The sequence below is a fragment of the Triturus cristatus genome, chromosome 9 (assembly GCF_964204655.1).
Source record: "Triturus cristatus chromosome 9, aTriCri1.1, whole genome shotgun sequence".
In the NCBI taxonomy this organism is placed as follows: domain Eukaryota; kingdom Metazoa; phylum Chordata; class Amphibia; order Caudata; family Salamandridae; genus Triturus; species Triturus cristatus.
In genome coordinates, this window is record NC_140592.1 from 951521834 (window position 1) to 951540398 (window position 18565).

The window sequence follows — 18565 nt, forward strand, 5'->3', positions numbered from 1 at the left end:
TTTCCTCCTCCAAAACATTCACCAAACCCTGACTCAACCACTTTTCCCTTTCTTCTTCTGGTGTCACTAGACCTTGTTCATAAAAAATTTTTAAGTAACTATAAAAAGCCCCCTCTACCTCTTTTCTATTTGTTAGAATCCTCCCCGTACTCTGACACTTTATTTCCTGTATTAAATTCTTTACCTGCTCTTTCTTAGTCTGCCAGTCTAATAACTTCCCACAATTTTCCCCATACTCAAAATATCTTAGTTTACTTGTTTCCCATCTCTCCCTTACCCTTTTTTTGAGGATAGATGCTAGTTTGAGTTTCAGGTCCAACAATTCGAGTTGTCTAGATTCTATCTGATTATTGCTAACCATGTCTTCTTCAGCTGCTCTTATTTTCTCCTCCACCCCTCTAATTTCCTCCTGAAAGACCTTTCTCTTAGCTGCCGCACAACTTATCAAGATCCCCCTGAAATAGGCGTTATAGGAGTCCCATACCACTCCCACAGGGGCCGAACCCCAATTATCCTTGAAAAAATCCACCGTCTCCTCTTTCAATTGCTTCACTACCACCTGATCCAGCAATAAGGTATGATCCAAAGTTCACCTGGTAGGGATGTTATCCTCAGTGAGAAAAAATTCTAAAACTACTGCTGAATGGTCTAACAGATAAATCCCTAAATGCTGGATATTTTTTACTTGTTTCCTTAAACCAGAATCCATCAACAAATAGGCTATCCTAGACTGATGATGATACTTTCTGTTTGAATATGTGTAACTTCTTTTGTCCCCCATTCTCCATCTCCATGTATCGCACAAACCCAGTTGATTTATCATTAATTTTACTTGTGTTCTCATTTTATGGTTAACCGTCGCTCTGCTACTAATCGATCTATCAAGGGTACTATCTATTACCATGTTAGTCTCCCGCCCAAATTATTGGGTCCGGGAAACAAGCCAACTCCACCAACAATTCTTGTAGAGGAACTATATCATCCAGATTTGGCCGATAATATCCTACTAAAGTATAAACATGGTCTCCCACTTTTAATTTCGCTATAATCCACCTACCTCTACTATCTGAAATACTTTCTATAATTGCAACTTTTGTGTCTTTTTACTAGTATCGCAACCCCACTCTCTTAACAATGAGTTTAACTCGTATCTAAATTTCTGCAACTGCATTTTGTATTTATTGTCATTCGATGAAGTAAAAAGCTCTTCGTATTTTGCTATGTGTTTATCTAATTCTTTAAGTTTAGTGTTAAAAGCTTTATTATCAAGTGCCATAATTGATATTGTTGCACCTCTGACATATGCTTTAAATGCATCCCAAAGATTTACGAGTGAAGTAGATCCTTCTGGGTTGAAAAAAAAAAGAATCATGAATTGCTGATAAAAGTTTGGATTTATTATTTTCATTGAGAACAATATTCACATTCATACTCCAGCGAGAATGGGATTGTTGAATGGAACTAATTTGTAAAACACCTGAAATTAGTGCATGATCTGAAATATCAATATTATGAATTATTGGATCAGAAAATTATTGAATTGGTGAACGAGAAATTAACAAATAGTCAATTCGATAGTAAGAATTATGAGGGTTAGAGAAAAATGTAAACTGTATCTCTTTTGGGAGGTGCAGATGCCAAATATCTACCAATTTGGTTGATTTAAAAAAGAATTTTAAAGTGAAATAAGCTTTAGGGGGACGATATTTAGTTTGAGAATGTCTATCCAATAGGGGGACACATATTAAGTTAAAATCACCACCATTAATAAGGGGAACATTCTCTATTTTAATCACCTCAGAAGTAAAGCTAGACCAAAATTTTGAATCATGATTTGTTGGACCATAAACGTTAATTACATGAAAAACGGCGGTATCAATTTTTATTTTTGCTATGATATCTATCCTTTTGTATCGGTAAATTTGGTTAATATTTGAACATTTAACTTTTTTGTAAAAAGGATAGCAACACCATTCTTTTTATTCACTGCAGGAGACAACATAATATTTCCAACCCAACGTTTATTCTTGTGTGATAAAACTGTATCATCAATGTGAGTTTCTTGAAGTAGACAAATGTCTGCCTTATGCCTGGCTAAATAATCTAAAACTTTAGTTCTTTTAATAGGGTACCTTAAACCTTTAACATTAAATGAAACAACTTTAATTCTATTAATATTATCCATAATCAGCAAAGAAAAGATATAGAAAAGAGAAAGGAAAAAATATAGCTCAAGAGATTAAAGAGTAGCTCTAGACAAAGAAGATAGGGGAAAAAGGAAGGACAAAGACGGACATAAAAAAAGACAACATGGAAACATAATGATTCAGAACCGCACGCATGCATATGCAAGATTGACCTGCCTGAACAGTGCCCTCATAGAAAATTCGACTAATAGGCTTAGAATAATCATATTCAAATGCATACATTTAAGTAGAAGTGTAATTTGTTTCCATGGAGATCAGAGAATGCTGATCTAAAAAAAACACGAAGATCATCAGGCGTTAAAAATATTTTGAGAAACCATCCTTCCAGATTCTCATAATAGATGTATCAAAAAGGCCATATTTAAAACCACAGCTTCTTAGTTGAGGTCTAAGCTCAGTGAATTCTTTGCAAGTTTTAACAGTTTCCTTGGCGAAGTCTTGATGTTTAAAAATTGTATTCCCATTAACCATGAGAGTTGAGATCTCTCTAGCTGCTTTCCGGATTTGACATTGCTTGGATTACGATGAGAAGGAATTCTATGTGCCTTGTCAATTTCAAATTTTTCTGGAAATTTTAAATGTAGAAGACCAGGTATCAAGGTTTCCAAATATTACCTACAGTCATTACCTTAAACACCATCTGGTAAATTAAAAATACGTAAATTATTCTGTCTATTACGATTTTCCAATTCAAGTAATAGAGTATTCATAGGCTCAATTTTTGCTGTGAGAGGCAACATGCTGTCAATTTTTGCCTTATTAACCTGAATTTTTTATTGTATTATCGGAGACTTTCATTGACAAGCTAGCTAAGTCTTTGCAAATATTTTAAAGTTCTACAACAATGTTGTCGGTATTAGAATGCACTACTTGTAACTCTTCCAATAAAGTAGCTAACGAAGGCTCTTTGGAATCCACAATTTTTGAGTTTACTGGTGGAGGAGAAATTGTTTACATTTATTGGTTGAAATATGCACATTTTTCCCTTCCATATTAATTACTTCCTTGCCAAATATATATATTGAATTCAAACACACTTCAATCGCAAAGAAAATAACATTAAATAAGATATCACCAGAGCAGGATACTGTGCAGCAGCTAAAACCACCTGTGGGTGTGGTTAAGGCCACAGCCTCGCTCTTTCCTGAATATGTCTCCGCCCTCCTGACAGGAAACTCCGGCAGACTCCACAGGAACAGCAGAGTGGAAGGCACAGCACAACCAAAAGCCTTCCAAAATGACACCAAAACAATGTTTCCATGGAGCGCTGGCCTCAGGAACAAAGCTGCATCTGTTTAAAAGGTGAGAAAAGCCTGGAAATGACTTTAAAATCATCGAAAATGTGGGCTTGAAGGAGGACACCTGTCGGGCGGTGGCCATCTTGTTAGGTGCATTCGCGCGACTCCTGACAGCTTGTGTTCTATCAGTTAAGAAAGAGCAGATCCAGTGGTATGTGTGTCCTTGGATTCAAATCTTGTGCAGGCTCCTGATGAGGATGGGGTATGAGACCATGTCAAATGCCTAACAAAAGTCCAGGAGAATAAGGGATGCCATGTTTCCTCTGTCAAGGATCATGCGGGTGTCGTCTATAACAGCCATGAGTGCTGTTTATGTACTGTGGTTGGACTGAATCCAGACTGCATGGCGTCAAGGAGCTTGTGGTTGCTGCTGTGGTCAGTGAGGCATTGATTAATTCGTTTTTCTAAGACCTTTGCTGGGTATGGAAGGAGGAAAATGGGTCTATATTTGGAAAGTGTGGCTGGGTCAGTCAATGGTTTCTTTACCTGGGGTGTGAAGGTGGCATGTTTCCAGGTGTCCGGGAATGTGGCTGACTCAATGGAGGTGTTGAGGATGGGTGTCAATAATTTGCTGCTCAGGAGGATTCTTTCGGGAAGGCGTGGTGTAGGGTAAAAGTGAGATGGGGCCCATGACTCAATGTCTAGTTCAGTTTGCATTTCTAACTAAAGTTTTGTGCGCCAAATTGAAAGTGGCCACCATACTTCTCAGTGTTATACTTTAATGTTGGCCCAATTCAAGGGGCAACATGCTTCTTGGTTTATTTCATCTTACTCCTAACTTGGGCCCTCCTGTTCCCACTATCAAAGTCTTGTGATTTTGATGGTGGTGACAGTGGGCCACCAGATCAGGGTTCGCTTTTCAACTGTGACGCAACTCCTCTTCTAGGCATTAGCTGGTTCCAGCTACACCTCCTGCTTACTCCTCACATTGGGCCATTCAGCCATGCCAGAACCCCCTTCCAACCAAATATCTTGTCCACTCTATATTGGAATATTCACGTTTTTTCCACATTTCCAGCTCCGTTCATGGGGCAGGAGTGGGATCCAGTGTCCTGGCTACGAACATGGGAAGATTCCGAAAAAGAGTCCTAGTCCCCTTCTTTTCATGTAACAAGTACCATAGTCATTACTAGTTTTAAGCATGTTTACCTGATGAAATGGCATTAAACATTTTGAAGAATGATGGCTGAGTTGGCCTTGTCAGGATTCCAATATATGATTTGGAGGACCCACAGACGTCAGCAGCAAGTTCTTAATTTCTTGGCGCATTTTGCTGGCAATCTAGTTGAGAATTATTTCATGGGAGGGTTGTGTGCAGTGGCTGATGATACTCAGGTGCAAGTCAAAAACAAAGAAAAAGGAACAGAACTTTTTAGAGAGTGGTTAGTGATATTGAAATCCGGAGCAAATATGTTCTTTTGTAGGTGTTTTGAAGGTGTTATTTAATCTGAGGCAAGATTACTGGAGAGACATGGATCTAATTACTGTTGAAAAGATTGAATAAAATCAAAGTGGTTTTAAAGTACCTCTTCTATGCGTCTTAAAAGTTCTAATACCAATTTAAGCAGATTATATAAAAAATGTCACAATATGGAGGATTCTGTTTCTCATGGGCTTCCTTTTTTATGGCCCATTGAGCATATGCTAACCGTTCCTGTATGCATTTACATAGTTATTCTTGGTGATGTAATACTTGTCAATCTATTTGTAACCATTTACATTTCTCTACAAATGTATATGTCCCTCATTATGCTTCTTGTACTGTAATCTTCTGCTAATCTCTCACTAATACTGTACTGTAAATATTTGTTCTGATTTGTCACCAGCAAACATATGGTTGACTCATGCTTGGTGCAATCACACCCTCTTTTGTAGAGCGCTCTGAATCCCGATCGGGTGAAGTTCATGCTTTATAAAACAATTAATAAAAATAAAAAAGCAGTGCTCTTTCAATTGGTCTGAAAAATTCTTTAGTATATATTATTCACAAGGTGGGTACCGAGCCTTAACTTTTAAGTAATTATCGACCAATATCTTTACTGGTTGTTGATGTGACATTTCAGACCAGGGGTTGGACAAAAAAAATGGGTTGATCAGAAACATATTAAAAACGCAAAAGGGGTTATTGGTGATTGACACTGGCATGATAAGTTGTTTTTTCATTGTAGTGAGAATGAAAGAGAAAGGATACTGAAGGTTTTCTGCTCACAATAGATCTAGAGAAAGCATTCATTAACATAAATGGGAATTATTTGCTTTCAGTTTGTAAGAGGATGGTGATGGGGTTGGACAAAATTTCTGTTGTAATTTTGAAAATGTGTGTATATTAAAGAGGCCAAGTGATCATGTTTAAGAAGTTTGAAGCCACAACGAAAAAACTAAGCAAGGCTGTAATTTTTCTCCACTATTTAACATTACACTGGAGCCATAAACTATTGCATTTAAGAGTTATCAGAATGTGTTTGCATTGATTATGGCAGAGAACATTTTAAAACACTGTTATGTACAGATGAAATGCTATTGATATTGGCTCCAAACAGTTCAGTACGGCCACTTGTGTCGGGGGGTGTTCTAGGGAACACCCATGGTGCCTGTCTGTAAGGCTTGAACCTTAAATGCAGTAAGGGCCACTAACCCTGAAATAAGTTACACAGAGAATTTAACTGGAAACGTTTGGCGGTATTTTGCAATCCTCCTCATCGATAGGAGAGGTGTCCTACTCTCGGGGTTAAATGAGCTCTTAACAGATACAAAGGATTAACCTTTGACGTGAGTACTGTGAGTCTTTGTGAGCAATGGCTTGAGAATCAGAAGAGATTGAGTTGGAGAAGGTAGAGATCCCGGAGAATGGTTGTCCAGCCCTTATTGCCCATTTGAAGGAAATGGGGTTTCCATTAAGTGTGGATACAGTAGTGTTATTGGTCAGGACAGACGCAGTATATAGTACAGAGATATTGTACTTCTATTTGAACTAGAAGCTGCAGATGTAGTAGGGCCAATCATGTCAAGATAAGCCCTCCATTCCAGTATGATCAATTTGTGTACAAGAAAGTACCTCTGCCCAGTTGAGCGCGATTAATCATGGGTTCTATGGCCCGGCTCTAAGCCCCGGCTATGCCATGGACCGATGGTTGCTGCGCGGCGGTAATTATCATAGAGCGCTGTACTCTCGGGCGCTGGACTCGTCCCTCACGGGGCCCACGGGGGTGGCGGTGCGCGTGTGGAGGTTGGCGACTGACTCGTTGGGCTGGAAGGATAGGCTCACCCTAGCTACCCCGTTGTTTGAATCTGAAAAATTGGGGAGGCTCTGGCATACGAAAGGCTTTGATAAATGGGACTTGATTGGAATCTCCAGGGTTGGAGATTTGCTGATTAAGGGGAGGGTGAAGTCCTTTGTAGAGCTGCAGCAGGAGTACGAGTTGGGGAAATCCGAGTTCTTCCGCTATATTCAAGTGCGTCATGCCCTGCGATCAGTTCTAGTAGACGGAGAGAAGGTGCCTGAGTCCTCTCCATTGGAGATCCTCGACGGCCATATGCCGGAGAGTACGATTTCTCTCATATATAAGAAATTGATAAACGTCCGGGCGGACCTGCTGTTGGGGCTGAGGGACCAGTGGACAAGGGACGGGCTCGAACTGGATGACGAGGATTGGCAGTCTGCGGTCTCCTCTCCTAAGGAGGTCTGGATCCCATCACGACTGAGGCTGGTGCAGCTCAAAATACTCCACAGAACCTATGTCACGGGGCCTAGGCTGGTTCGTATGGGATTCTCGGAGGAAGGTTTATGTAGGAGGGGATGCGGTATGGTGGGTACCTTTATGCATATCATTTGGTAATGTGGCGTTATCAGGGAATTCTGGAGGAGAGTCCATACGGTGATGGGGGAGGTGACGGGCATTGTTATGCAGCCGGAGGCACGGTGCTGTCTCCTGAATGTTTGGGGGCCTACCGATCACGATGTGGGACAGACCCAGTGGGTGACCCTGGGTAATATGGTGGCTAAGCGAGACATCGCGCGCCTGTGGGGCTCAGCGGGTCCCCCCACATTGACTGCGTGGAAAGAAAACATGGACTGGAGTATGCTGAGGGAAAAGACAGTATATTGTGCTAGAGGGCGCCCCCGGAAGTGGCATGCCATTTGGGGGAGGTGGAACCAGTATAGGGGTGGCATATGTCTTGCCCCTGATTTGGACCCCCCCGATGAACAGCTCTCTCCTTAACATTCTTTCCAGCATTTGTATATATATCTGATTGATAATTGACTTTTTGGGCCTCTGCTTTTCCCCCCTTTTTCCTCTTAACACAGAGTTGTGACTGTTAGACGACGGGGGTCTGCTCTCCCCTGAGGGGCAATCACCAGTGGTATTCAGTGTCATTCGCCTTGCTGGGGTTTTGTGTGAGTTTGTGTTTATTTAAAATAGAACCTTTTTTGCTTCTCCTCTATGCACTGTGGACGTTTCCTTGTTTGCTTTCTCAAAGCTGCCGAACCTCCGGGATGTCGGCTAAATAGCTGTGTCCATGTTTCCAAGAATAAAGGTTTTTCAAAAAAAAAAAAGAAAGTACCTCTGACTCACATTGTACATTTAACTGTGTTTATGGGAAAGCTTCCACATGTAGTATGAAGGGTATGTTTTGGTCTACTAACCGTGCCAGGGAAAACTTGGCCAGCAAACGCTACATATGCATCACACCCAGAACAAAAACTACCTTCCCATAGCAACATCTAGAGCTGCTCACTGAAACAACAAGCATATATAGACAGTACATAATACACCATTGAGGTACTGAAATAGCAAGAACTCTGTTACCCAATCAAATGGAATTAAATGGCAAAGACCAGTCAGTCAAAAGCAGTGTTTCCTATTTCTACTCCACAAGGTAAACACTGTATATTAACTATGTGTACTGGTATGGTATCAAATATGTAACCGTGTCAGTCATGGAGGAATGTATTTGCTACACTGTGCATGCCACATTACATGCCCTCAGATGAGTTATTCCTAGAGGTATTAAAACAGATACAGGAGGAATATGAAGCATCACCTACAATAGATTTAGGGATGGAGCTTATAGGTAACATGGATACAATAGCTGAGATAGTTCTTGGTAATTAAAGGGATGCAGCACTATTTTGCATTCACCAAAGATACTCTGCTATTCCACAAGATCAGTAAGAGGTGGAGTTACCAAAAATAATATCTCAATTCTATGACTCATTGGGTGGAGAAACCTTAGAGTGACACACACCACTGAGATCCCGGTTATAACCTACGGCAGAAAATCTTCCAAAAGATAGAAAGCCAGTATAGCAACAGTCCTGAGTGGAGAGCATAAAGTTCACTGATAGATTTTAAAAGAAGCCGCACTTTCATAGTAACCATAAGGAACAGGGAAGAGATAAGAATGAAGTAAGAGATCCAGATTTGATTCTTCACATGGTCATGGAGAAAAGGCAGAATGAAGCAAAAGTGCCTGTTCTTCCCCATGACCTGACAAAGAACAAGCCTATCAACAGTTAAGAGTTTTATTTATTTATTTATTTATAGACAATACTCCATCCTTGAAATTCCCTGAGTTTGGTAGGATCTCAGGTTATGTTTATAACTGTGGCAAATCATCAACATTGTTCATCTCGGAGTCCCAGAAGAAACTGAGTAAACCACCTTTTGAACGGGCAAAAGACAAGGTGACTTTTCTGAGAGGCATTATAAAATACAATCGGACAGGAGTTGGCGAAGTGGAAGGCTCGAAACTTGGGATTATGGGCAAAGTTCAGTTTTATGAAGACGTGACTTCTACAAATTTCATATGTTTGTCATAATCTGTGGATTAGTTTGTCCCCGACATACCTCACTGCTCTGGAGGCAGCATGAGAGTGACACTCCAGTTAGCAAGTGGGTGTTTTGCTCCTCAGTATTAGGAATACTTATGTTGAGTGCTTTCTTTTTCAACAGACCGGTAAACCTTTTGGGAAAAGGATTAAAAGGTTTCAGTGTGGGCTACAACTGGGAGTGTTTTCTTGGCAGCTTGCCCAATAGAGCCCTCTTACTTGGGAAATTACTTAATACTGCATATTTAGATGTTTCGTGTTTGCCTGTATTAAGAGAATTTCTTGCCATATTCAGCGTGTTTGTGGTGGAATGAGGTCAGTTCAAATGTTTCATGAAACTGCAGATGACTTTATAGACTGGAGATGTCGGCGATTTGGAATTGTGTAAGGATTAGGAACATTCTAGGAATGTTTTTAATGTCCGGTTTCCGGATTTAAGTGGGATCCGAGTGGGGATGGTGGGTAAAATGATTTTTAAAGGTGCCAGTGTCCACTTCATATGGACATGTACATATGAATTAATTGTGTGTATTTTCCCTGTGTCTCGATCACTGGAGAGAGGAGTTAGGTGAAGGTATTACAGAATGGATCAGGTTTCTGTGGACTCTGTGGCATGTCACAGTAACTTTACTACCACAATGACCCTTGTGAACATGAAACGTTATAGTAAGAGTAGGCAGTTATAAATACATACTATTGTTGTATCAAAGTACAGTATTGTTGCAGATAGACTCCTGAAAGTTGGACAGTAAGGTGAGTTTTAAATGCATAGGGGCTCAGTGATGGTTTGGTGAAGCATATTTCTGATTATGGGTGGGCGGAATGTTTCATTCTGCCCACAAAATTGGCAGAAGTTTTCAATACTGTGTTAGCCAAATTCCGCCAATCGCCGCATGGCAGAATAATTTTTTCGTGAGGCTCCAGAAATTCAAGTGCGAGGGTGATTTGGCATCCCCTAGCGCCGTTTCTAACATGGGCAATCGCAGGCGGTCACTGCAGGCTGCTTCTCAAGAAGATTTGCTGCCACTTGAGTATATTTTCTACTGTATCAACAGTAAAATCCACTGAAATGCCAGCACACTCTTGCGCACCATACCGTGCCGTTCGCACTGATTTTTCAGTACTGCTCGCACTACTGGTGCTAAATTGGAGCGCGAGCAGCGTGACTTGCGTATTTCTGCCCATTGGCAGAACTACGAGGAATCTCGTGTTGTGCTTATGTAACTCCACAAGTTTTGCCCACCCCTATTTCTGTCAACATCACTCCAGCCGCAGTTCCTTGCTTCATTTATTGGCGGGAAAACCAATAGGTTTTGGACGGAGGAGCCTCAGATGGCTTATCCATCAGAAATGTATTAGCTGGCCAGCTATACACCTAAGGGCAGAGCACGAGTCGGGGGTACACGCGGGCGGACGACATTCACCCACTTTTTTCACAGGGTGAACGCCGTCCACCCTGCCAAGAATTTGGGCCCCGCTGAATAATGTGCTGAACTCGTCCCGGTGTCATTTCCAAACAACGGGACACTTTCAGCAGCGCATGCACGTTGTCTGCTTTCCATCTGCAACAAGCAACAACGTGCAGGCTGGGACGGGCTTTCTTATTTAAGACTCTTGCTGGGCCCATAAAGGCCGAATTTGAGGGGTCATCAGGCCTCTTTTTGTTTGAGTCTCTTCGTTGGGAGCAGCCAGAAGCCTCACACCTGATGCAAATGAAGCAGAGGGGAAACAAAGGCTCACACCTTGTTGGCACTTCACACATACTTAAGAGAGGCAGCTTTTCACTTAGTTCAGTCCCTGTTTAGGAGATATGCATGCACTGTAAGAATATCAGACGTGCTGGTCTTTCCCAGTATTTACACAAAGCAAATTGCATTTATATAGAGCTTACTTCCCCTGAGGAGGCGTTGAAATAATTTAAGTGCCACTATTTTTTCTTGCATAGCCCTACGCATTCCAATGCAGGGTGTCGGAGCGCTTTACATCAACCCGTGCATATCACATGTACAATAAATTATATACGTTTGTAAATGAATGTACAGGATGTGTTACATAAAACTGGGGGATTGCAAGGTGTAGAAGTCACATATCATCTTCCATAGCTCACTGTGCTATTATCCTCGCAATTCGCTCAAACGTACACATGATAGACCGGCTAAACATATATGTGAGAGCTTTAGATCTGATGTCACTTCTTGTGATGCCACTTCCTGTAAAGTCGTGGCTTGTGATGACTCTTTCTATGATACCAATTCCTGTGATGCCATGTGTGATGTCGTGCGCCGTGATGTCGTGCGCTGTGATGTCGTGCACCATGATGTCATGCGCCGCGATGTTGCGCGCCGTGATGTCACTTGCATACTGCCTAACTAGGTTAGTTCCCCCACTTTTTTGGGGGGGGGGACTTGTGCCCCTCCTAAGGCCCATTTGGTCAGTGCGTTAGAAGGCACACCCTATTTAGGACAAGCCTTTACATGTATGTTTTTCTTTCAAAGGAGTTCCATGAAATTCATTCTAGCCTCGTGCAGGAAAACAATCAATGTCCTTCATGCACATGAAGAAAGCACCCTGTTGGACCGGGGCATTGTTTCTCAGCAGAAACTAACCCTTCCTTTGTGGGTTCGTTTCAGAGAAACAAAAATAATGCTGAGTAGGCTGTCATGATATGGCGACCCTCTAAGCATTACAGTTTTGTCAAAAGTGCTCCCACTGTGTCAGAAAAAGGACTCTCGTAATTGGACAGATGGTCATCTTAGGGGCGAATTGTATGTAAGAGCCTCCGCCCAACCGGTGGGCGACAGGTTCCTGCGCAGCATATAATTGCTTGAATGCAGTGTCATGGGATGAAGCATTATGTTTTCATATGAGACGGGAAAAGATGTAGAGACAGTGCGCATGCGTTAGATGCAGAGGAAATATCAAAGTTGAGAACAATATCACTTGCTGACAAAGCTCCAGAAATGAGTGTCTGTCGGCCCAGCTGCTTATGCATTTGGAAAAATGGGAGTAAGTGTCTCATGTTATACACTGCACACATTCTTAATTTCTGAGAATCATTTCCAGTGATGGTCCCAAAAGGTAAGCAATTTGGGCAAGCAGGTCAAGTGCTTAGAGTTTAAACCTCAAAGGCCTGAAATAGGCTGCCCTATGCTCTCAGGTTAGAAGAGGAACATCTTGGTTTTCTTTAACCGATTCAAATTTGACTCTTTCAAGCTGCTGAACCATTCTCAGAGCATAGTGTGCCTGTTATTGTCATAATGTTTTAATTTCTACGCAGCCTAGGGCCAAGATGTATGTGAGACTATGAGCTGTGCTTTACAAGACTCTTGACATGATGTGTCCTTCTATAACACAAAACTAATGAACTCTACAAATTAGATGTGACGTAGAGGGTTACATTCACCACTATGCAGAGATAGGATGTAGTTAATTAGAAAAAAGCATGGAATTCTGTGTCTAACCTAACCTTTATTCAATTTTTTGTTAGTTATTGGTAAGATTACTGTATCTGGGGAGATATATTTTATTGTAAGTGGCACGTTGTTTCCAGTTTCAGGTTCATTTCGGATGTTTGGTAAATTATCGTTTCTTTTTAATACCATTTTCAGTTTATCAGTTCTTTGAAAAGACATGCTTGTAGTATACCTATGCATAATTGCCATTCCGTGGCAATTTTTTCTGCAAATGTGCCTCTTACTATTTGAAAACATAGAATATAAAATGTTTCTTCTTATAACTGATGTTTTATTTGTTTTCCTTGTTCCTGACTGTCTCAGCGTTTGGTGTCTGTTGGCTTGGATGCAAAGAACACAATATGCGTATGGGACTGGAAGAAAGGAAAGATGCTCTCCATGGCACCCGGTCACACGGACAGGGTAACTTCTCCGTCTTTTTGGGCAGAATATTCATGTGGGAACTTCTGTGTTTGTTGAATGCCATTGAATCTAACAGTACACACTCACCTTGATACGACAACTTTGTCCTCTTGGTAATTTTATTTTGTCAGGTCCGTGCATTTTCCTCCATTATCCTGTCTTAGTTCCTGTTTACAAGTTCTTTCATTTTCTGGCATTTCTACGTCTTGCTTAGGACCAAACATGCTGCCATGCCCCTGCAACAGGGCTTTCATAGCGAGAAGCTTAGTGCCATGTCCATGAGATCTTCTTAATGGAAGATTTCATTCAAATATAATACTACATTAATTGGATACAAGATGAGATTCTTCAAATTCAGCTTATAAAAGTCCATTAAATGATGATCCATCTAGCTGAAGCTTGGCAATACTTAGGTTGACTGTTCTAACATGTATCTTCAGTTTATTCACTTATGTAAGCTGAAATGTATACCCACTAAAAGGATTCTGTTGCCTGCGGATGTACACCACACTAAACACTTTTTGATGTGGTTGTGGCTCATGGTGTCGGTGTGTGGCTGCTCCAGATGTTATTCTTGGTTTTCCTTCAGAACACCTGAGCAAGACTCCAAAACACCAGGATACAACGTGAGCACTCTTCATAATAAGACTATGCACACTTTAGCATACCAAGATATAATGTAGATAAAGCTCCATCCTCAGTTGCCAAGTAAAAAGAATATTTATTGCAGCAAGTTCCCATATATCAAATATCAATAATGCACATGTAGAATAAAGGCATATAGTAATTGTATATACACAAGAATAAATGCATAGAGAGGTAACTGTATGCACACAAGAATAAGTAATTAGAACATGGAATACTTCACTGGCTGTTTGTCTTGCATCATACTGCCAGCATGACTGGAAGAATCCAGGGACAGGAGCCCTCAACCAGGACACGGTTTCCAGGCGATGCGTCCAACCCTGAGAAGAGCTCTTGTCTAAACGCCAAGAGGTTTCTGTCTTTATACTCTTACTAACACAGAGAGAGGCTTCTAGAAACTCCCCCTCCCTTCATCTGCACTGTAAGTGCTGGCTGCACTCTCTGCGTCGAGGTCACCCACCAGAGCTGGCCAGCTCTGATGAGATCTGAGGCAGAATTCTTTACTTTCTCATCTTTGGGCTGCGCAGCCCTCACTGTCTGTTCTAGCAGCTTATCTCTTCCGCTTGGTGAAGTGAAAAATGTAAACATTTCTGTGTGTTTGCAAGTAACCTAGGCCTGCCCGCGTTCGCAGAGGAAAGGACGGGTCAGACACAGACAAGATGAAAATGTGAATTAAAGCAATTTGGTGTCAATGGTCACCACATGATCACAAAATGTATATAAATGCCTGTAGCATTACAGTGTGATACCTCTCATTAACACAATTCTTCCATTTTACTCCTGTTATTATGTTACCATTATTGTGACACAAAGTAGAAAGAGCTGGAATTACTAAGGGAGGGGCTTAGGGAAGGGAAAAGCAACATATTTTTTGTATTTGGTAATGGCCTTTCTTATTCACCTCAGCCATTCACTTAGCTAAATGCCACTGCACAGTGCTTCATGCGATCTGGCAGTTGAACAGGTGTCGACACAGTGAGGAAGAGGGAAATTAGATGGCAAAGTGGAATATAATCAAATGTAAGTGGTGTATAGTGATTAAAGTATCAGGTAAACAGAGTGACTGACTGATGCCTAATTAGAATTGCCAGCTGAATTCAGAATATCACACCCCCTAACTCCAGGCCATTATTAGAATTGAGGCGGGTATAATAAAAGCACACTTCCTCGTTCTGTGTTTGTGAAATATTTGAGATCGGGGTTCTTTCTGCATGAACTACACCTGTTTCATCAAGCAAACATTTCATACGGACATGATTTGCAATAACTTTGAGGCACATGCCCTGAGAAGCTTGATTCTGTGGCCTTCTTCGACTTTGAGAGGTTGGCTGACAGGACATTTGATGCTGACAAATGAGAATCCAATACCAAACTTCACTGTGTTGGTTCCCTAATTCATAAGGTCCACAATCACCCTCTGCTCTTCAGCCAGAAAGGGAAGTTTGCAATGAGTCTTCTTTCATTAGACATAATGTATGGTGTCTTCTTCACCTTGTACAGATGCACCAAAGAATGCTCCAGCGCCAGAAATGACCATCACTGGGTCTCCCATTCACTTTTGCCCATGGTGTTATAAATATTAGATATTCCATTTCTGTTGACATCGGTCCACCATCTGAAACTGTTTGAACAATCGTTCATCTTTGTCTGCTTCAGATGCAGGTCAAAGGCAGTTTTAGCTACCACTCCTTGATGACATGGTTTCTAAAGCTGAGATAAACAAATGGGCCGCAGATCTACTTAACACTCCTACTTCCTCTACCAAGTATTGATGTCATTGCCAAGGCTTCAGAGCTTGCCACAGGACTTAAAAATAACGACAATGCATTGCTTGGTTCTCTGCGACCTAAAAAGCAGGCCTTCATTACACAGGCGTCCACCAGGACATGTCCATAAAACAGGTGCTTCAATATCAAGCTCCAGAGAATATGCTGGTCCTGAACACATATCTCTTCACTCTGGACCACTAAAGTATGACCATGTGAGTTTGCACCAAATTAAGCCTTCAGTGCATTAGCCAAGAGGGCTGCACAACTTTACGTGCCATTTGCGACAGATGTTTTTTGCATATGGGAGAATGTTTCCTGCTAATTGAAACTGGAGCCTCTCCAAGTGCTCCCTGGAGATCAATTTGTGGCAGACCACATACTAAAAACATCAGTGGACTTAATAGATCATATGGAGAGGGACATCACCCAGACTGTTTTTCTTGAAAAGAGTTTTGCACCTGTGATTGACAGGATAGAATTCTATTTTTTAAAGAAATATGCGGTCGGGAGCTCAGATGTATAATGAATGCATCCTCATGTAATCAGAACCCGGTATGTTAAAGTCAGTGGCTTTGGCGAGGAAGAAGCTATCAGCTAATCCTTTCTGCATCTCCGGAATGCAATCAAGTTTTCTTTTTTACAGGTTCATGCCCCTGAATACTAACAACAGCAGAGGTTAGAAAGGCCAAGATGCCCTTCTGGGTGAGCAAGATATTTTTCCCACCATGCTGCATTCTTTGGGAAATTACTTTCCAAGCCACATGACTGCTTCCACCTGTTCCTAATCAGCACCCTGGAGGAAGTGAAAATATTCAATTTCCTTCAGACTTGTAAAGAGATCACCACAGATGTTTGGTTGATGGATATTATCCCAGACAGATTCACTTTTTCTTTTTACATTACAGCATTGTAGGATGCTTCAAGCTTAGGAGAGGCTCTCAATTGGTCACATCTATTTCAGTCACTGGACAAAATGTCCACCGTCTGTGATAAAAAGCTAGTACAAAGAATACCAAGATTCCTTCATCAAGGATGAGTATTCTTTAGGCACTTCCTGCAAAGAAAGCACCAACCAAAGACTGGAGACTAGGTATAGACCTCAGATCTGTCAACAGTTTCATCAAAAGGAAAAAACATCATAATTATGACTTTACAGTAGACAAATCCCTCCTTCAAGAGAGACTATGTGCAAGAGACTTCCCGGAGGACTACATTAACTTTCTAGAAGGACATTCACATTAAAATTACCTAAAGTTTCATTTGGGGATTCTACCATGTCACTTCTGAGTCCTACAGTTTGGACTAATAATGTCCCTCAATAGTCTACTGGCAGGGATTGATTCACACACTGCATTTTGTAGTATGTAAAATAATACTACAGTAATATTACTCACTTGCTATAAAATACAATTCACCAACCTACGTCCGGAGACCTCTGACTTCATCACTCTTTACTTTCTCTATGAGCTCTCTGCCAAGGTGGTAGAGATCTCCGCACACTTAGGTATCTAAATGTTTGTAGCAATTGTGGGGGGGAGGGGGCAAGAGGAGTGAATGGAAAATGGGGCACACAACATTATATTATAGGGGTTTAGGGAAATTTAAGGAGGGGTTCAGTTAGGAACATATGAATACAAACACACACCCACAAAAGAGGAAGACCATTGATATTCTCACAATGGGCTTCTAATGTTAGTTCAGCCCTAAAGGTGTCAAAACAGTTGTAAATATATTCCAACCTAATCTTGGTGTAAATCAGGCACTACACATGCCCACTTACAGGTACTGCAAGACACTTCTATAGGAAACAATAGCATCCCATAAGAACTAATGTTAAAATAATTATTTCAACATTTAAATAGTTGAAATGATAAATAAAATGATTTTTTAAATGTAACAACAACTTTAATGTAAACAGTTAAATTAAACCTTTAGTAAAAACAAATAACAAATTATGTAAATAAATTTAACCAACACTGTTTAATACAATGTATTGCAAATTAAGTAACTATGTAAGTAAGGGTAGGATTTTTTAAGCCATTGTTAAAAATTATTATACATTAATACACTTTCAGTTTGCTAAGTTAAAATACTGCAACATTTTATTTTATTGGTTATAAGTAATAATATTTTAAAGTAATTTACATTTACATTACAAGCTTAAATATTTTTGCATTTTGTATATAATAATAAACTTTAATAATTTTTCTTAGAATTTCCCATAGGCAGGTCTTAGCCATGGTGGTGGAATCTTCGAACATGCGCAAAATTTCTAATAATAACTTACTTGGGAATCCTGTTTTAGGAGGCTCCACTCCCTGATTTGATAGGGTAGTAAGTACATCTAGATGTAAACCTACCCTTGGAAATGGTGAATATAGTTACACATAAGTGTAGTTGTAAATCTACACCTCAATAAATATGTACATGTAGCGTGTAATAATTAATGTGGAGGGAATGAGAAGCTGTGATCCATTCGGCTTCTAATGGTTAGTCAAAAAAATCAGGGGGAGAATTGATCACTTGTCCTGTGAAATCAGGGTCTTGGTAGTGTTGGAACCGTATAAAAACCCTCATAAACATACACAGGCAAATTGATGAATACAGGCCCCAGCTAGGCCCGCAGAGTACAAGGGTTCGCTCTCCTGTAACAAGAACTAGAAGGAAGTTGGCACGGAAACTGCAAAGTACAAAGACAGAGTTTATTAACCCTTAAGGGTGGTCCTACAACCTATACAACACTCTTCAGTATTGCATAGAGTAGCACAAAGGACTTGCATACACAGTCCCGCAGGCATGCTCAAAAATAATGCAAAATATGCAGTATTATCAAAAATGGCACTTAAACTTTGCGCCGTTCAAATTTACACAGCTCCGGAGAAATATCTCCACATTACCTGCCTATATGTGTTGCAACGCATATATTCTCACAGTAATCAAT

At 40.7% G+C, this 18565-nt stretch overlaps 1 protein-coding gene across 1 annotated transcript in view; it reads left to right on the top strand.

The window, feature by feature from the left end:
- The window catches only part of EML5 (EMAP like 5), a 1456757-nt gene that overhangs the window by 311732 nt on the left and 1126460 nt on the right, over positions 1-18565 (top strand). The window contains exon 3 of the mRNA XM_085626574.1: positions 13112-13210. Coding sequence (XP_085482700.1) covers positions 13112-13210 — 99 coding nt within the window. The remainder of the gene's footprint in view (positions 1-13111; positions 13211-18565) is intronic.